The 20,082-nt window shown below is 37.1% G+C and overlaps 1 protein-coding gene across 5 annotated transcripts in view; it reads left to right on the top strand.

Annotated features, from left to right (window-relative positions):
• Positions 1 to 20,082, top strand: part of OSGEPL1 (O-sialoglycoprotein endopeptidase like 1) — a 65,283-nt gene that overhangs the window by 15,901 nt on the left and 29,300 nt on the right. For 2 of the 5 annotated variants that reach the window (XM_078146938.1, XM_020993553.2), the window contains exons 3-7: positions 1,655 to 2,042; positions 5,565 to 5,769; positions 5,850 to 5,998; positions 6,547 to 6,677; positions 7,823 to 7,894. In XM_078146938.1, coding sequence (XP_078003064.1) covers positions 1,655 to 2,042; positions 5,565 to 5,769; positions 5,850 to 5,998; positions 6,547 to 6,677; positions 7,823 to 7,894 — 945 coding nt within the window. Of the gene's footprint in view, positions 1 to 1,654; positions 2,043 to 5,564; positions 5,770 to 5,849; positions 5,999 to 6,546; positions 6,678 to 7,822; positions 7,895 to 10,051; positions 10,417 to 10,726; positions 14,459 to 14,939; positions 15,273 to 20,082 lie in introns of those variants that run through there. The other 3 variants (XM_078146939.1, XM_020993554.2, XM_020993551.2) reach the window with 3 other exon arrangements.

Here is a 20,082-nt window from a genome sequence, read left to right on the forward strand (position 1 = left end):
TAATAAGTGCCATGCACTATGCTTAATGCTGGGAGTACAAATGCAAGTAAAAGACACCCCCTTCCTTCAAGGAGCTTACATTCTGACAGGGGAAGACAGTATACAAAAAAGAGCTGAATAGGTAGGGAGGATACCCATGTAGGGACATGGTGGCACAATCAGAGAGTGAGGAACAGAGCCAGGAGAGGGATAAAGGGTGCCAGGCCTGAAAAGCTCCTCAATATAGAGGTTCTGGGAGGCATTCACCATTAGGAAGAGGAGACTTCAAAGGGTGAGAAGGCAGCAGAGGCCCGCTGGAGGAGGTGTGTGTATGTGTATACAGTTTTTTGCCAACTCCCCATTTAATTCTCTTGTTTCATTTGGATGAAGTATATCCATCTGTATGTACCATCTAGTCATGGATTTCAACACACCAGGTCTCAGGTATACCTGTGAGCTCAGATTTTCATTGAGATGTGTTTCCTCTTGCTTGTTGACTAAATGTAGACATTTATGTGTGGAAATTTCAAAATGTGAATTTTGCTAATGGCTCCTTAGATTTCATTTCTTGTGAACTTCCTGATGTCTCTCAGTCATTGTTCTCTCTTCGTTGAAGCTTGTTAGATAAATATAGGCAGTTTTCTCCCTCATGTATCCTTTTTATTTTAGAGGCCTTTTGATTAGAGTTTGCAAGATATCAGACAAATACATTTTTTCCAGCTTTTGTTAGAATGCTCCTTTGGTGAGATTTTTTTTTCCTAAAAGTTTTAAGCTATTTAGTTTGAAAAATATGCTTTCAAAATTATTCTTGTACTAAGAGAGAAGATAAGGTTTGATGAATCCAGACTTTCAGGGTTTTTTGTTTTTGTTTTTAAGTAGCATTTTTCCCCCCAGTTACATGTCAAGAATATTTGTAGCATTCATTTTCACAAGATTTTGAGTTCTAAATTTTTCGCTCTCCTTCCCATCCCCTCTTCTGAAAATGGTAAGCAGTTTGTTATAGTTTATACATGTGCTATCATGTAAAAATATTTCCATATTAGTCACAATTGTAAAAGACAAAACAGAGCAAAAGGAAAAAAATATGAAAGAATAAAGTAAGTGGGAAAAAATGTGCTTCAATCTGCAATTCAGAGTCCATCAGTTCTTTATCTGGATAGCATTTTCCTTTGTGAGTTCTTTCTACTGTCTTGCATCATTGTGTTGCTGAGAAGACCTGAGCCATTCATGGTTGATCATCACACAATGTTGCTCATGCTGAGTATGATGTTTTCCTGGTTCTGCTTGCATCAGTTTGTACAAGTCCAAGCTTCTCTGAAATCTTCCTGTTCATCATTTCTTATTGCACGATAGTACTTCAGTACATTCATATACCATAGTTTATTCAGCCATTCCCCGATTGATGAGTATCCCCCCAGTTTCCAATATTTTGCCACCATGAAAAGGGCTGCTATAAATATTTTTGCACATGTAGGTCCTTTTCCCTTTTTTATGATTTGTTTGGGATACAGACGTAATAGTAGCGTTGTTGTATCAAAGGGTATGCACAGTTTAGTTGCCCCTTGGACATAGTTTCAAATTGTTCCACAGGATGGCTGGTTCATTTCACAACCAGACTTTCAGTTTTGCGGTCTTATAATTTGATATGATAAACTCATGACCATTTTTCTCTCAGAACAGGTGGGATTATTCCTTCAGTTGCACAGCAACTTCATAGAGAAAACATTGAACAAATAGTGAAGAAAACTCTTTGTGCCAGTGGAGTCACCCCAAATGAACTCTCAGCAGTTGCAACTACTGTAAAACCAGGACTTGCTCTAAGCCTGGGAGTAGGCTTGGAGTATAGCTTACAACTAGTAAACCAGTACAAGAAGCCTTTCATTCCTATTCATCACATGGAAGCACATGCACTTACTATTAGAATAACTAATAAAGTGGATTTTCCTTTCTTAGTTCTTTTGGTCTCTGGGGGTCACTGTTTACTGGCCATAGTTCAAGGTATTTCAGATTTTCTTCTGCTCGGAAAATCATTAGATATGGCACCGGGTGACTTGCTTGACAAGGTAAGAGTTAATCTATGAATTCATTTCTTTTTGTTTTGGGGGCAGCTAGGTGGTACAGTGGAGAGAAGCCAGGAAGACCAGAGTTCAAATGTAGATTCAGATACTTAATAACTGTGTGACTCTGGACAAGTCACTTAATCTCTGTTTTCCTCATCTGTAAAATGGGGATAATGATGGCACATACCTCCCAGGGTTGTCAGGATTAAAAGAGATAATAATTATAAAGTGCTTAGCACAGTGCCTGGCACATAGCTAACGCCATATAAGTATTAGCTATTTTTATTATTTGTGTGTGTGTGTGTTTTCAGCATAGCACATAGTAAGTATTTAATAAATGGGTGTCAGTTGACAGTGTTTCAGTACCTGTGAATTTCAATTATAGATAAAGTAATTCCATTGTTACCATTCAATTCAATATTTTTAATAACTTTAATTAGGTAGAATAGTTCATAAAGACTTTATCTACAGTAAGAGATCAAATTGGAAATTGAGTATAGGATGGAACTTTGTAGTATGAGGAAATTTTTTTAGTATAGTTTCTATAAATCTAAACTAGGCCTTTTTTTAACTTTTATGTATCACTGTAGTTTTATAGAGTTTTCAAAACCTCTAAGATTTAAAATTGTATTTTGAGATGAATTTACTTGTAAATTTCAAAAATATTTGAAATTATCCTTCTTAGTAGGTTTCACTCCTAAAGACCTATTATTGGTGGTTGCAGGAACGCATTTCCTTCTGTCTGATTATTAAAGGACATATCATAGAATCATAGATTGAGAGGTGAAAGGAGTTTCGGAGGCCATGAAATTCCACCACCTCCCATTTTATAGGTGAAGAATCCAAGGCTCAGGGAGAGAGTGATTTATCCAATGTCATGTGAGTAGGAAACAGCAAAGCTGGGATTTGAACCTAAGTCCCCAGTTCTTTCTGTTATACCAGGCTAAAATCTTCCCTCTCCTAAAAAAAAACCTTTCATTTGATCCTAACATCCCTCATGCTCTCATCCTATAGCTCTTCTCTTCATAGCCAAACTCCTAGGAAAAACTACTGGTCCTTGTTGCTTATAGTTCCTTTCCACTTCATTCTTGGCCCTTTGCTTTCTGATTTCCCAGGTCCCCAGCCAACTGAAATTGCTAGTGATCTCAGCTGATAAGTCTGATGACCTTTTCTTAGTCTTTATGCTTCTTAACCTCTTCAGTTTTTGACAACTGTTGACTGTCCTTTTTTTTTTTTTTTGGGCTAGGCAGTGGGGTTAAGTGACTTGCCCAAGGTCACACAGCTAATAAGTGTTACGTGTCTGAGGCTGGATTTGAACTCAGGTCGTCCTGAATCCAGGGCTGGTGCACTATCCACTGCACCACCTAGCTGCCCCTCGACTATCCTTTTCTTCTGGTGACTTTTGACCACTACCATCACCCATCCCCAGTTAGTACTATACTCCTGGAAAGGGAGCGTCTGTTGACTGCTCAACTCCACATCCCTGTGAATCCCGAGATACTTCTTCCTTGGGCACCCCTCTCATGTATGTTTTGCCTCTATCTATGAGGAGGTTAAGCTCCTTGAGGGAGACTGTCTCACTTCTACCAGCACTAGCATAATGTTTCGCAGAGAATAAGCATTTAATAAATGTATTCATGCTTAATTGCTCGTCTGACTATTCTTCAGTCTCATTTACTGGATTATTATTGATGTTTGGCCCTTAAAAATGGGCATCCATAAAGGTTCTTTTCTAGACCCTGTTCTTTTTCTATACCTTCTCTATGATCTTACTAGTTCCTGTGAGTTTTACTCTCATTGCTCTATAGATGTGGTCAAGTATAACAGGCCTTGGTTTTGGGGTCACAGGAGTTCAAATCCTGCTGTTGATGATTACTTACTACTATGTAACCCTTGGACTCGATGAATTCTCAAGACTTTTTCAGCTATGTGGTTCAATAGATAGAGCACTGGACCTGGAGTCAGAAAGACCTGAGTTCAAATATGGTTTCAGGCACTTATTTACTAGCTATGTGCCCATGGGCAAGTCACTTAATCTGCATCTTTCTAGGTTTCTTTAACTGTAAAACAGAAATAATAACACCTCTCTTCCAGGGTGGTTATGAGGATCAAATGAAATAATATTTGTAAAACACTTAGCCCAGTGCCTGGCACATAGTAGGTACTTAATAAATACTTATTCCCTTCCCTTCTTTCTGTCTAGAAACCTTCAGTGCCTCACTCTAGGATACAAAACAAACTCCTCAGCTTAACTTCTAAAGCCATATATAATCTGCTTCCAGCTTGCCTTTCTGGATTTATTTCACTGTGAAATTTATTTCATTTATTTCTCACCAAACATTTCCTTGGTGTTCCCAGACTTAGCATTTTATCCTTCTCTTTCCTCCCTTTTTTCCAGGCTTTCTCTCATGCCTTAATGTACCCTTCCCTTATCTCACAGAATCCCTTGTTTTAGTTGAGGCTCAGCTGGGGTACCACTTATAGTGCCTTCCGTGATCCCTATAATTATTTATATTTTCAAGTTATCATGCATATACTCATCTGTTTCCTTGTTGTATCTTCCCAGGAGAAATGAATGCCTAGCATATATGTATAAGTACAGTGGCTTGCACATAGTAGGTGTTTTTAAAAGTATATGTGAGACTGGATTGGACACCAATCTAATGGCACAGTGTTGGATTTGGAGTCAGGAAGACCTAGGTTCAGATCCTGCCTCTGACATGAGTTCGCTGGCCATGGCCAAGGCAGTTAACCTCTCTGTGCCTCAGTTTACTTATATGTAAAGTGGAGATTAAAAATACCCATAGTACCAGCCTCACAGGGTTGTTGTGAGACAGAAATAAGATAATATAAGTAAAACATTTTGTAAAGTTCAAAGCACCATATAAAAGTCCGCTATTCTAAAGATCCTTATGGATTGTAATGTGCTTGCTGTTTGATCATTGAGGAAATATAAAACCAAAGGGCAGTTACTGTAGATAAAGTTCTTTGATTAAACTGGAGAAATGTTGGCATTAGAAAGTTGCAGATTTCTTTCTCTCCCTTAAAGCACTGTTAATTGTGGTGAAAGAGAGGGTGGCTGGTGACCGCACTGCTCTTGCTCAGGGTTAGGGAAGCAGTGATCTATCACTTCTATCTCCACTGTAGTTGAAAACAAAGAGGAGAGGAGATAGTGAGCTTCTCTTTCTAAAATCCCCTGGGGAAATGGAGTGGTTTCATCAATTTAAAACTGTCTAGCTCCTCACCTCTCCCACCTTCCCAACAAAGTGGAAGAGTAGAAGGAGGGTAATGAATATGATGAATTTATTTGCTTTGGTTCCCAGATGCAACAGCCTCCATCTATTACAAGCCAGTCCCCTATTATGAATTGTACCTTTAGTGGCTACTAGTCACAATCTTACTTTTCAAAAAATTATATTTTCATAATATAATATTCAGTAATAAATTTTGGTTTGTGTATATAGCTTGAAAAATGTGAGCCAATTATAATATCATGTCTTACAAAGCATTTTTTTTCTTTGCTAGGTAGCAAGAAGACTTTCTCTAATAAAACACCCAGCATACTCCACCATGAGTGGTGGCAAGGCTATAGAACATTTAGCCAAACAAGGAAATAGATTACATTTTGATTTTCAACATCCCCTGCATTACTGTAGAAATTGCAATTTTTCTTTTTCTGGACTTCAGACTGCTGTTGATAAAATAATAACACAAAAGGAAAAAGAGGAAGGTGTGTATGTAACAAAGTTGAATATATAATAAACCATCATGAAATAAACATTTAAAAATCACTAAACATTATTTTTGCAGGGGTTGAGAAGGGACATATTTTGTCCTGTGCTGCTGATATTGCTGCTGCAGTACAGCACACAGTAGCAAGCCACATTGCTAAACGAACCCATCGTGCTATTCTGTTTTGCCAACAAAGAGGTTTCCTAACTCCTTCTAATGCTATATTGGTAAGTGTTTACAACCTTTCTTATAAACAGTATTAGTAATACTTTGTTTTGACTTGTAGCAAAGAACTAGATTCTCTTGCATACACATGAAGAAGAAAAGATCTTTGTAACCATGCTGTTAGTCTTACAAGACTAACTATGTGCTTATGTGAAGTGAAGAAGAAACCATAACATACCTTGCCTTCAAGAGCCCTGCAGCTTTATTGGGCTTTTAATAATTAGCTGAATAGTCCCCAGAGACCCTTAATTATTGTTCTAGGGTATGGAGTATTGCAGGAATTGAAGGTGATGGGGAAGTTTTGTAGCAGAATAAAGGAAATTCAGCTTATTTTCATAATAAAATATTGTTGCAAGTGATCGATAAGTGTATCTGATGTGTACAGTTTAATATGCAATATTTTAGTGGGTAAAATACTACTAGCATCAGCATTTTCTCATTGAATTCTTTTCATAGCACATGTAATAACTTCACATAATACAGTTTGAAAAATGCTAGTTCATACTTATACTTTTGTGGTGGTTAATTTCAGCCTTTTAAATTCTTTCAGGTTGTATCTGGAGGTGTTGCAAGTAACTTATATATTCGAAGGACTTTGGAAATTGTAACAAGAGCAACAAATTGTGTTTTATTATGTCCTCCTGTCAAACTTTGCACAGATAATGGAATTATGATTGCATGGTGAGCAAAACAATATGTATTTTTATTAGCCTTAAACTATAATTTTAGTTCTATAGAAACATTATGTCTACTAGTAGTAAGCTGATAAGAGGGAATACTTTGTGGTAGAGACACTCTAGGATGAAGGATTTAAAATTGGAAAGAACATTATAGACCACTCATATTACAGATGAGGTAGCCCTACTCTTTGCCAAGGAAAACCTGTCTACCAGAACAAGTGATAACCTGTCCATCCTGTCTCTTCCAGCAGAATGCTCCTTCAGTCTTCCCCACTCTCTCACTTAATCTCTCCCTGCTTCCCTGTTGCCTATAAACATGTCCATGTACCCCCTTTCAAACTTCCCTATTACTTTCCAGGACACCACCATCCTTCAGGCCCCCAAGCTTGCAAGCTAGATGTCATCTTTAACTCCTTACCATCTGTCACCTCCCAGTATCAGATCTGTTGCCAAGGCCTGTCAGTTTCTCAAATTAACAACATCTTTCAAACATACTCCTGCCCCCTTTTCTCCCCTGAGATTGCCACCACCCCTGGTGGTATTCTGTTGTAGTCCACTCTTCACTTATGATCATCTCGGCAGATTTCTTAGCTTCTGGCTTCCTTCAAGTTCCAGCTAATATCCCACCTTCTACAGGATGCTTTTCCCCATCCCTCTTAATTAATTCTAGGGCCTTCTCTCTATTGGTTGTTTCCTATTTATTCTGTATGTAGCTTGTTTGTACATATGTGCTCATTGTCTCCCCTACTAGAATGTAAGTTCCTTGAGGGCAGGAACTGTTTTTTACATTTATTTGTATCCCCAGAGGCTGGTATAGTACCTGGTATGTTGTAGATGTTTATTGACTGACTGAGTCTAGAACGGTTAAACCACTTGTAACACAGAGAAGTGACAGAGGTAGGATTCAGAGTCAGGAAAATCTGGATTCAAGTCCTACTTCAGATATAGATCAGCTTTGTGACCATGGATAAGTCACTTAACTCCTCTGCGCCCCAGGCAGCTATCAAAAGCTGTAAGTTATAGATAAATATCTGAAGGAAGTTTCTGCACAGTTTCCCACACTGATGAATTCACAATTCTAGAACACAAGTCATTTTTTCTTTAAATCTTTGAAGTATTTATTTTGTTTCCATATACCTTCTTTAGGAATGGTGTTGAGAGATTGCGTGCAGGACTGGGCATATTATACAACACAGAAGGTCTCCGATATGAACCAAAGTAAGTGGCACAATTCCCATTTCTTCTTCAAGCTATCTTCTAAATGTCACTGCACTAATTTAAACTTGTGATCTCAAGTTTTAGTTGGAGTTTTATTAATAATTAATGTTAATATAAATATGCGGGGAAACCACACATAATTCCTTTTTTTAGCTTTGGTATGAAGGTGGCACCCTTCCAAGAAGTGTTTGACTTTGACTGTCTAAGAAGTCAAGTCATAAAAGTTGAAAGAGATTATGAGTTACAAACTAGACAGAGTTTGTGTATTGGAGCCAGGATAATAATTCTTCAACGTTTAAAGACTCAATAATGACAATATAATTTAGGCCTGTTGTGAACAGTGTTTCAGTTTTTTAAAGTTGTGAACAGGTGGCCATGATTGTATACAACTGAAATGACTGAACAACAACAAGAAGTGGTTTGGTAGAGTCAGACATGCTGGCAGCCCAGCCCCCCAGCTAAGTAAACTTCTTGGTTCAATGGTGTCCACCTAGGGCAGAGTGCTAAGGCTCGCTAAGCCATGGCAAGGGGACCTTGCTTTCTTTCTCTTTAGAGTAAGAGTAATCCCAGACCTAGGTTACTGTGAGTTTGTTGTACACATACTGGGCAAGAGGCTATTTTTTGGGAAGCGTTTAGCACGTGCCACCAAAGAGCAGGAACAGCCCTTCAGAAGCTGGGTCCGCAAACATAAGTTCTGTCCTTGGTACCTCATCCTCCATCCCACTTGCCCTAACTGTTGATGGACATTTTGAACAGAGACCTATCATACCTTTCCCAATTAAGAGTCACTCCCTAGAATATAGCAAGAGGATACAACAGATTCAATCCTCAAACGTACTGGCCTATATAACAAGTTGTTTATTAGCAGTTCCTCTCTCCATTCATCATTTCTAGCTCTAATGTACTTGAATAGTAAGAGACGGGCTAGAAGTTCTTCACAGGGTTGTTGTAATGAAAATACTTTATAACTCTGAAGCGCTATATAAAAGTGACCTGTTGTCACCAGTGATCACAAGTTGACATTTATAATAGGCAGCTGGTGGTACAGTGGATAGAGAGGATCTCCTGGAAGACCTAAGTTCAAGTCCTGCCTTGGACATTTACTGTGTAACCTTGGGGAAGTCACTTAACCTCCATCTGCTTCAGTTTCCTCAACTGTAAAATGGGGATCATAATAGTACCTACCTGATGAGATATTTGTAAACTGCTTAACACAGTGTCTGGCATATAATGTATGGGCTATATATATGATCAAAGTATACATTGTTGTTGTTTTTTTCTTTCACTCAGAAGGCCCCCATATTCAGTTTCCTTTACTAATAATTCATTTGACTATATGGTATATTATGGATTGTCTACTCTTTTTTCTTTTCTACATAAATAGGTTAGCTATTTCCATAAAAGATTGTTCTAAGAAAGTAATATGTCTGTTCAAGGACCACAATTTACCATGGATGGGAGAAAGATCCTTTATGTAGACTGCATCCTGCTATATCTTATAAACTGAGATTGCATATTGTTGGAGGACCTGGTCTCCTGATTCATTTTAAATCCTGGGTAAAGCTCTATCTCTAGCTCATGTAATATGACTGCTTGCTTTTTTATGCCAGGGCTTGGTTCTAGTCCAAGCTTCATCTTAGGGAAACAGAAACCTGGACCAACATCTCACCCAGGCGAACAAAGGACCATACATTTAGATTTCTGGAGAGGCTTCCAAATATTATCTGGTTGAGCTCTTCAATTTTATAGAAAACTGAGGTCCAGAAAAGTTAAGAGACACTCTCCCCCACCCCTTCCCCTCAGGGTTCTTAAAGGTAATAACAGATCTAGGAAATCAAAGCCCAGTGACCCTAAATCCAGGTCTCATACCCCTTCTTGGATAGCCATAGTGAGACTATAATGAACTAAAATAGGAAGAATGTTTTTTGGAATCATTTGGGCAAGAGGAGATTAGGAGGAACAGGAAGATGATTAATCTGGTCTCTCTGAAGACCTCCAGATCTGTAACCTAGCAGGATTCAAAAGGCCAGGTCTCTTCTTGTTCTGTGATCATCATTGTGGATCCCCTCTTCACCAGTACAAATATCAACCTAATCTATATGAATCTCTGAACTTACCAAAGTTATATAGTAATACATTGCATTTTTTATAATACAGATGTCCTCTTGGAGTTGATATATCAAAACAAGTTGGAGAAGCTTCTATAAAAGTGCCAAGCTTGAAGATTTGATACTTTATTTTCTTTAAGAAGAATTTTTTTTTTTTGCTTTTTGGTGAGGCAGTAGGGGTTAAATGACTTGCCCAGGGTCACACAGCTAGTAAGTGTCATGAGACTGGATTTGAGCTCATGTCCTCCTGACTCCAAGGCCAGAGCTCTATCCACTGCGCCACCTAGCTGCCCAAGAAGAATTTTCCGAAGGTATTGACTCAATGTTAGTACCAGATCCTGGATTTTTTATATGTTATATTCAAGAAGATATAAAATTGTAAATATCCATTAAAGCTCTTTTTAAGTATTTTCACACTTTCCCTGTTATGTTCCTATATTTAACAGGTCAAATAGGACTTTAGGGAGTCAAAATTTTGGTAACAAAAAGCACACAAAACGTAAATACAACCAAGGAGATAGTAGCCTAATATTGTAGAAAAATATAGAGGAAGTTTCTTTCCTTATTGTCTGAACACACTTAAAGGCTATAGGACACATGCACATATTCCCTTATGGCAGAGGAAGGGGTAAAGCCAAACAGGACAGCAGTAGTGAATCTGTCATGTGCTAATTTCATGTGATGGAGCTCTAACACCCATTTTTTCTTTCTATTCAAAATCCAGATAATAAAGGCTACCTTACAACTAGATACATGTCTGTGTTGGTGGGCCTAAGCCCTGTTAGATGAGGGAGTGGACTATTTCGAGAATGTTCTTCACCTAATGCCCAAGGTAGTTATAATATGAATGAATGAATGAATGAATACTTATGAAGTGCTTACCATATGCCAAGCATTAGGGATACAGATAGAAAAGTAAGATAGATTTTGTTCTCAGGGAGCTCATATTCTAAAAGGAGTAACATTTTAAAAAGACAGTTCATCTATCTGCAAGTCTCTTATAAATACTGGATGGAAATACCCAGTGGTCCTTAGGTGGCAGCAGCAAGGCAGATGGTAATGCATCTTTACTGTCATTTCTGTTGATAAAATGATATCCATTTCTGAAATTAAGCCATTTAACAGTGCTAAAAACTTTGAGGGCCAGCATCTTCTTTACCAGGTCTTTAATAATTGGGGCTTTTGAGGAAGAGGGGCCTGCAGCTCCCATTGCTGGGTCAAATCTGTACAGGGCATTGTTCCCCTACACAACGGCAGTAGGCCAGGCTGGAAGCTAGGCTGGGAGGTGCTATTATTCTTGGGGCTTATGTGCTCAGTGTTGGGCTTCCCCCCACCAGCATCTGAGTGGAGGTGATGGTTGATGTGGTGGCAGTGGTTTGGTATTCCTGGCATTCCACCTGCTTATTACTTCATCAGAGCATGTTGCTGCTGTTCTAGAATGTACCAAATCCAATTTATTTACTCTTACATGAAAGGTTGCAAATCTGACATTTTATGTGATCAGATAAAAGTAAATGAACTAACAGGGTGGTTCAGTCTGTAACAAAGTTACTTCTTTAGGCCTAAAATTTTAAATAGTAGTCATTATTACAACTAGTGATATGGTTTTACCTAATACAGAAAATATTAAAGTGGCTAAATGAAGTTTCCTTTTGCATATGAAGATGGCACTCACTTCTAAGTTTTCACAGTACTGATAGGTTTACATCGATCTGGTCACATTTTATCAAACAGTCTTTTCCCCATCCTGTTGACCACCATGATCAGTGGCATATAGTTTTAAGAGGTGAAAATTTGGGGTACAATCTGGGGCTGTAAAACATGTTGTTTTTCTAATTGTGGTTAAAATGACCTCTCTTGAAGGCTCACAATTGTGTGTTTTTAGAATTGTGATCCTAAATCATCTGTACAGTATTAGCAAAAAGTCATCCATTTTCTTTGGAAATGGAAAAAATTATGAGTGAAAACATATAAAGAGTATTCATAAAGTCCTTATATACTTTTAAACAGTAATATGGGTTGTAGACTTGCTACAGCATACATGTGTATATAGGCAGCTAGATGGTGTAGTGAATAGAGTGCCTGACTTAGAGTCAGGAAATCCTGTGTTCAGATTCAAATTCAGATTCAGACACTTATTAACTGTGTGATCTTGGACAAGTCACTTAACCTCTCTCTGCTTCAATTTCCTCAGTTGTAAAATGGGGATAATAGTGGCACCTACCTTCCAGGGTTGTTATGAGGATTAGATAACATTTGCAAACTTCCACGCTCTATTTAAATGCTATTATTATATGGCATTGAAAAGCAACCTTATTAATGTTTGGGATGGCTACATTACATAATTGCATGTGATATATTATTTCATACCTATGATAAGCTAAAAAAATAGTGACAGTAGACAAGGTAAATGATGACTATTACTCAGAACTACTAAGTTCACTAGTATTTCTTCTTATTACCAGAAAGATGGTTTCTGTTTTAACTGTAATCTAAGTTAATGAAAGTTAAAAGATTTCTGTGTTAAAAAGCATTAAAACTGTATGGTGTATTTAGGAAAATCCTGTACCTGTGTGTATATTTTAACCCCTAAAATTCATTAGAGAACAAGGAAAAGAGACAAGACAGAATATGGGATGAGAGCACACTATTCAGTGTTTCAAATATGGTGGCTGTGTAGCCACATCATGATTATTATGTAGCTATTGAGGTGACCCCGTTGGGAATCATGGAAAATGCCCTGATAGATGCTTTAGGGACCCCTGCCCCTCATACCTGAAAACAAACACATGTGTACAGCCCTGCCACTGTAGGAGATTTGAGAACCCTGCAACCTGTCATGGAGCCAGTTTCAAAGCTGACTCTAGCCAAAATAGTCCTTCCTTCTATAGTTTTCAGAAATGGCTCCTGGTTTTTTCACTTTGACAAGTGTATTTCAGTATTGTAATTTGTACATATATAGCCCATGGATGCAAAAAAATGGTCAATTCTTTAAGTCCTTTATTCACTCTCCCCCTTTTAGTAAATGTGTGTTTCCCCATTCCATGTATTTTACCTCACTTCACAAGATGCAGCATAGAACAGCAAAGCCGTTAATTTAGAATGTAGTGTGAAGGTTAAATGTCCAAATGTTTTTTTTTAATTACTTGTGTGCTTTTCAAGTAATAAAATATATTCAAATACTTAGCTACACTAGAAATCTGCTGAGATGTTCATAAGTGAAGAATAGATTGCAAAAGGATAGATATCGAAGCAGCTGCTCTGTGATGAGCTGAAGTGGGACGACTTCAAGCAGCATAGATGGGAAAAAGGTCTTTTAAGGACATACTGAATCCCAGTTTGCCCATCCAGACCAGCCATGGACTGCCATAAAATAACAGTGGTGGACAAGCCAGTCTGCTGTGCATCGATCAGAAATAGAGCAGTTTATTTTAAGCAAAGGCAGCAAGGATCCTAAAAAGGCCAGCCTTTGCAACTGCCAGCCAGGCCTTTACCCACGTGAGAAGAGAAGAGCTGATGATCCTTCTTTTACTTTTCAGTCCTACTTTTATACATGATGAAGTCACTGTCAGCAGTACTTTGTTTTACCTTCTTTTCCTCTATATTTTTAAAATATATTTTATGTTTTAGGACATACATTAATGTATTAGGCAGGGTTGTTTACCTTTTATGATCTTTTGTATGCCTTTTTAAATTTAGCCAGTTTTTAAAAAATCACCTAGAGGCAAGTGGTTAGCAATAATTGCATCCTCAGTACCTGGTACATAGTAGGTGCTTAATAAATACTTGTTGGTTGGTTACTTGATTGAATACAAATTAAGTGAAGGAAACTGACAAGCCTATATATATAAGCTCTTAAGCCCATAAGGACCAATGATTGGATGAAGAGATATCATTTTATATTACTATAATACATGTATACAACAAATGTGCTTGGAAGGCACTTTCCTCTTATCACTGCTTTGGGTCTATTGAGCTCCACCACCCTGCATACTCCCTTTGTCTCCCATACAGCACAGTCTTGCAGGGTCAACAGCTGATCAGGATCCTTTCTTGTCTCCTGCCTTTATTTGAAGGCTGAGGGACATTTGGGAATTAGAAACTAAAAGAAGAGAATCAGTCTGCTCCAGTCAATCCTCTTTATCCTCACGTATTTGTTTTGAAATGCTGCTTATGACAATATTCATTTGTTGCCATGGTGTTCATCATGAAATTTTATTAGGTTTGAGTGCAGTTATTCTAATTTACTATAGAAAGTTTTATTCACCGAAGCATATTTTTCACTATCAGTATTTGGAAATTCCTCTTTTAAAATGTTACCAGGCTGTCTAGCTAAGAATATTTTCATGTTGAAGTGGTTTGAGCATTTTCTTGAGCATCACAGGAGGCTTTCTTCTGTTTAATTTCCTTGATTTGACTCGAAGTCACTATTCTTGGCCTTGAGACTTTTATAATATCTGATGAAGCTGAAGTTGAAAAAGAAAAAAGTTTACGAGAAGTAGTGAACTTTGTTGCTTTGAGTCTTCCTACTAAGTTGCTTGAATAAGGTATTATAAGCAAAGAGTCTTTAGGCTGAATTTTTATTTTTGCTTTTCTTCTGTGTTCTTTACCTAGAAATTAGAGAACCAGAATCACAACTGTTATTCTCAGATTTTTGTCACATTAATGAATCATTTTCCTAAAGTGGAGTAAATGGTGAGATTGATTTTGATTTTCCTATTTCAAAACTCAGTTAGTGTTCTTGACCATTATACTTCAGTAGGCACAAAAATATTCTTTCCACCTCCTATCTGGGAGGTTGCCTCAGCCCAGAATTAACCCAACTAGCTCTCCCTCAAATATTGTCATATTATCACCCTGTAAACTTCTGGTTAACCCACAACTAAATCCATTGCAGCTAGCTCTCTGATAAATAAGTTCTTTTCCCCTCTTTCCAGGGAACTCACAGTTAAGCCAGCTGGCATTGCATCCTATGTGATCTGAAAAGGGTTGACAAGTAAGAATTCCATTCTCTTACCTATATCTTCTTGTAAATACCTTTGTAATTGTAAAATTTGGAGATTTCTAAGGTTACCAATCCTGTCTTCTAACTGGTTTCTCCTTTTATTTCGGATATGAGGCTTAAGTAAGTCCTAACTAAAGGTGTTTTTTTAGTCTGTTCGCTAGTACTAAGGACAAATAGGGACAAGCAACAAATTCTACAAGTAAATAATGTGTTATCTTATGTACAAGGAGACTGATATGTCTATATTAGGAGACAGTGAATAGAATCATAAAAATTTCATAATACAAAGTGCAGCTTACTACTTCTTTTTCAGTTTGAAAGACAAATAAGAATAAGGCGTTTCTCTTCAGGATTAGACTACTCACCTCTAACCACAAAAGGGTCTATTGACTACTTAGTATTTGTATAACATTACTAACTTTTAATTGATATACTAAAAAGTAAGAAAAAGTAGCAGACTTCAGTACAGGTTAGAGAAAATGATAGCAAGGGGTATTTCTAAGTATACAAAATGTGATAATATAGTAATGAGTCTGATTTTTGTCTGTGATTTGCAAGTTCTCTCATTTCTTTATTGACACTTCTCTTACAAGTCCAGAATGAGCACGAAATATAAATGAAATTACTGGAATAAAATCATTGACTAAATCAAAATGATTTAGAGAAGGATTGTTGGGTGTTGTGAGTCTTGTATGGGAGGGGAAGTGGCAGGGCTGCATTTTAGGCAGAAGGAATACATTTGAAACTTTGGGCATAGAGAATTTTTGGAAGGGAGGTTAGGGGTGATCTGATCCAACGTTTTTAAATAAGAAAACTAAATCTCAGAGAGATTAAGTTATTTGCCCACGTCTACATAGCTAGTTAGTAGCAGACTCAGGACTAGTACCTAGGTCTCCTGACTGATTATCTTTCTGTATTTTGCTGCATCTTATAAAATAGAAGACAATCACATTAATTCTCCCCACCACTACCTCACCCTCCCTCCCCCAAAAAAATCCGTTAGTATTCTAATATCACATGAATCTGCCCAGTCAAAATCTTCATAGATTAGTGGTGCCTAAGGGACAAATCATACTTTTACACCAAGCACACATTTGACTGAAGTGGAGAATGCATGAGGGTAAAGAGTTAGTTATGGTGTTTAATACCTTCATGTCCACAAAGAGAATAATTAATCCAGTTTTAACTAGCCAAAAATTTTATTAGAAGAAAAACATTACCTTTTTTAAAGACAGGAATTACGGATGGGCCTCCATTTATCTCTAGACTGAAAAGGAAATAAACAGAATGTATTTATTAAGTGCTTATTTTGTGTTGAACACTAAGAATACAAATACAGGGAAGGTGCTGCCCTCAAAGAATTTATATTCCAATGGAGGAAATAAGCATATATATGGGAATGATAGCCAGGGAAGGAAACGTCTGGGAAGTCACAGGGATGGTGAGTTGATCTATAGAAACATCATAAATACTTATACCATATATAGTTGGGTTTTTTTTAAAGATCATTTGTACTCCACATGCAGTCACTAAATGCTCTAATTCAATGCTCTTATTCCAGATTTAACTTGCTTTTGACACTGCTGAGTTGTACAGTTATATCCACACACACTGACATCATTAATGAGTTATAACTAAGTTCCACCACAACATGGCACCTCTCCATTGCCCAGTGATGGCAACTAATCCCTAGAGATATTAAGTCTCTTTTCTTACTGGTTGAGATTGAGAAATAATCTGCCTGTGAGTCTTTAAAACTCAGTCCAGTTAGGAGAGGGTTACTGAATAGAGCCAAGGCAACTGATAAATCACTAGGAAGGCCCCCACCTCAAAACCTGCCCTGTCCAACCCTAGATGGGCCTGTACTGTTCTATTTACATTTGCAGAGAAACTAAAACTGGAGAGAATAAGTTGTCAGTCTTTGTTGCTGTTTGGTCTTAGTGCCTCGGGGCTTTAGCATAGTGCCTGGCACATAGTAGGCTCTTAATAAATGGTCATTAGTTGGTTGATTGATTATGAGGTGGAAGAGGAATATATGAACTTGGAAAGATATGAGAAGATTGTAGAACTTGAGAGCCTACTTCACCCACTTAACACTAAGTCCTACCGTTTGTAAGGGCATATGTGGAGCAACTCATCTGTGCCTCACACACCAGGTGAGAAACTTCTGGGACTTCTGGTGGAAGGGAGGGAAGAGGTGGGAGGAGGAGTATTTGGTATTACCATTTTTAAGCTAAAATTTAAGATTTCTATGAAAATCTAATTTAAGCTTTTATAGTCTGAATTTTAGCTACCCAGAAATGAATGTCATTTATAATATTCCTAGGAACTCATGACTTAAATGCTATTTATTGCATAATAGTTTTTCATAGAACCAATTAGTAGAGTTTGGTGGCATATGCCTAGCAATAATAACTTCATATAGTAAATTGTGTTTGTCTAGCATTTTTTCATCCAAAAATCTCTATTAACTACATGCATCACTAGTTCACTGAAAATTTATATTTATAATGATGGGCCCCCAAAAGCACTTAAATATCTAGAATTTCCTTCTGAATCAAAGAGAAAAAATAAATTTTGTTCAAATTAATTTTAGTATTCAGTGTTACTGTATTCTAATTTTTTTGGGAAACTGGAAAACCTTCTGTGGCACATGTGGTAATTTTATATGAACTACAATATTTGATTATCCATGACACCAAATTCCCTGACATCTGAATAACAAATGTTAATTGTAAAACTCTACAACATTAGTTCTTTTATATCCCATTCTATAATTAAAAATCTTCTGCTAACATAAGCTGCAGTATAAAATTTGGGGGAAAGTAAGTCATCTTGGGCTCTATCCAAAGGGATTGAATTAAGGAAAAGTACAAGAAGATTGTTGTATAAAATAATACCTTGAAGCTCTAAAGAGTGATTTTATCATAAAGGGAAGAAAGCACCACATTATGTTTCACCTCACCTATAACCATGTGGTCTGATTTAGTCCCTTTCTGGCCTTCAGAGTTTCAGCCCAAGTGTTGGACCTGTTTCTGGATTAATGGCTTGCCCTCCCTGGAGGTCTTCAAGCACAGGCTTGATGACCACTTGTCAGATATGTAGTAGAGAGGATTCTTGTTCATATATGGGTTGGAGTAGATAGTCTAAGGTCCCTCCTAACTCTTAAGTTTTTACTTAACTCTAAGTTTTCCAAACTTTCTGAGCCTGGAAAAATCACTGCTGATACAGATTGTTTTCAAGGTTGTCCTGACATCCTACTTTGTTCTGTGATATTTAAGTCGACTCTAGGTTGATTCAAGAAGACATAAAACTCCTGGATCTTACTTGTAAATAACAACTTTCTAGGAATACTCTGGAATAATGATAACTCTAGTCAAACTATACCCCTCCTTATCTAAGTCTTTTGACTTAGATCAAAACTGAGTATGATCAGAACTGAGCCAAGCCCCCAAAGGTAAGCTTTCAGATTCACCACCTGGCATTGTGCCTGTCAGAAATATTTCTGAATATCTGGTTTTCATTGGACATCTTGAAATCTAATCTAGTCATCTATGTAAATCTAACTCTAAAAAGAAGCTACCTAAATATAACTTTGTTACCATAATTTCAGATAAAAGCTTGGTACCTTATAGAAGGCAGCCCAACTTTTTTTTGCATTTGAAATTCCTTTACAAAATCTGGGCTAATACTTGCATCTTTGCTGATGTTATTCATTAAACGAATGAACTGATTAGGCTTATTCCTGCATTCCTTTAACAGGTGGCGGTAAGCGTTTGCATTGTAAGTTAAGTAGCCAAGTGCACAGGCACAAGATATTCGAACCTAAACGAAACAGAAACATTTCCTCCTTAGTGTTTTAAAATTTCAAATTTTCTGTGTCCCTCATCAAATATTTAATAGGAATTAACCCAGTACATGTTTTTAATGGTAGATGTGTGTCTTCCTACAACAGAATCATAAAAGAATGATTTCTATTCCAACCACCTTATTTGAAAGATGAAACTGACACAAGTAGAGCAGTCTCATACACTGCTAGAGAGGGCAATAATTTCATATATTGCAGTGGTACTTACAGGATTTCCCAAAGGTCAACAGATGAAGAATATAGGGATAGATAGGTTAGGAGGTCACAGAAGAAGTCCATTAATTGTTTTTAAAAATCAGCCACAATGAGTATGAAGCAGAGCTTAGTATATATATGTTTCAGGACCTGGCAGAGGATTTCATTCCAGACTGGTATTTCTAGCTCAGTCTCTATTGTTCTTACTAACAAGAGGGTAGTGGGGAAGCACTTAGCACCAAACCAATATCATAACTGGCATACCACCCCTCACCCGTGTATACCAGTAACCAGCCTCTGGTTCTATTAGTTTATGATACTTACTTGGGCTTATAGTTATCCAACCCAGATAAATCATTTTACTTATGCCTTATGCATGACTGCTAAAAATGACTGAATTTTTTTCCTTTTTACCAAAGATGGTAAGAAGGAAAAATAAAATCTAAGTTAAAAATTAAAGAATGACCAATTTCTTCAGAATCAATTCTATTGCTTCTGGAGTTATGCTTTGATTTAAAAATTACATTAATGGCTTTTAACTTCTAGGTGGCATGTAAAAATAATCATGGATGATAGGAATAAAAGATGAGGAGTAAATAGTACTAAAAAAAAATCCTCCCACCTTTAGGCTGTTACCATGAATCAAAGTCTATGTTTTATGAACCACAATTATGAAGCTACTAACAGGGAAATGAGAAAAGGAAAAATCACACCTTATATATTATATATATATGTGTATATGTATGTATGTATATTATATAGATATAGATATATTACTTAGGCAGGGTGAAGTTTTCTATTTTACCTCTTCTTTTTCTGAGTACAAGTGGTGGCAAAGCCTTTGAATTGTCCTTAATGTGGTAAAGCCTTCTGTAATACCAGCTCTGACATGAGTCAAGCTAGCTATCAAATTTCCTATAAATCAATAGACAAAATTGTTACACAAAAGGATATGTAAAGGTATTACTTTTTACATTAAAAAAATCAAATGTAAATGTCTAATAAAGCAGTG

Source organism: Phascolarctos cinereus, unplaced genomic scaffold (assembly GCF_003287225.1).
Source record: "Phascolarctos cinereus isolate Bilbo 61053 unplaced genomic scaffold, phaCin_HiC Scaffold_726;HRSCAF=1367, whole genome shotgun sequence".
Classification (NCBI taxonomy): Eukaryota; Metazoa; Chordata; class Mammalia; order Diprotodontia; family Phascolarctidae; genus Phascolarctos; species Phascolarctos cinereus.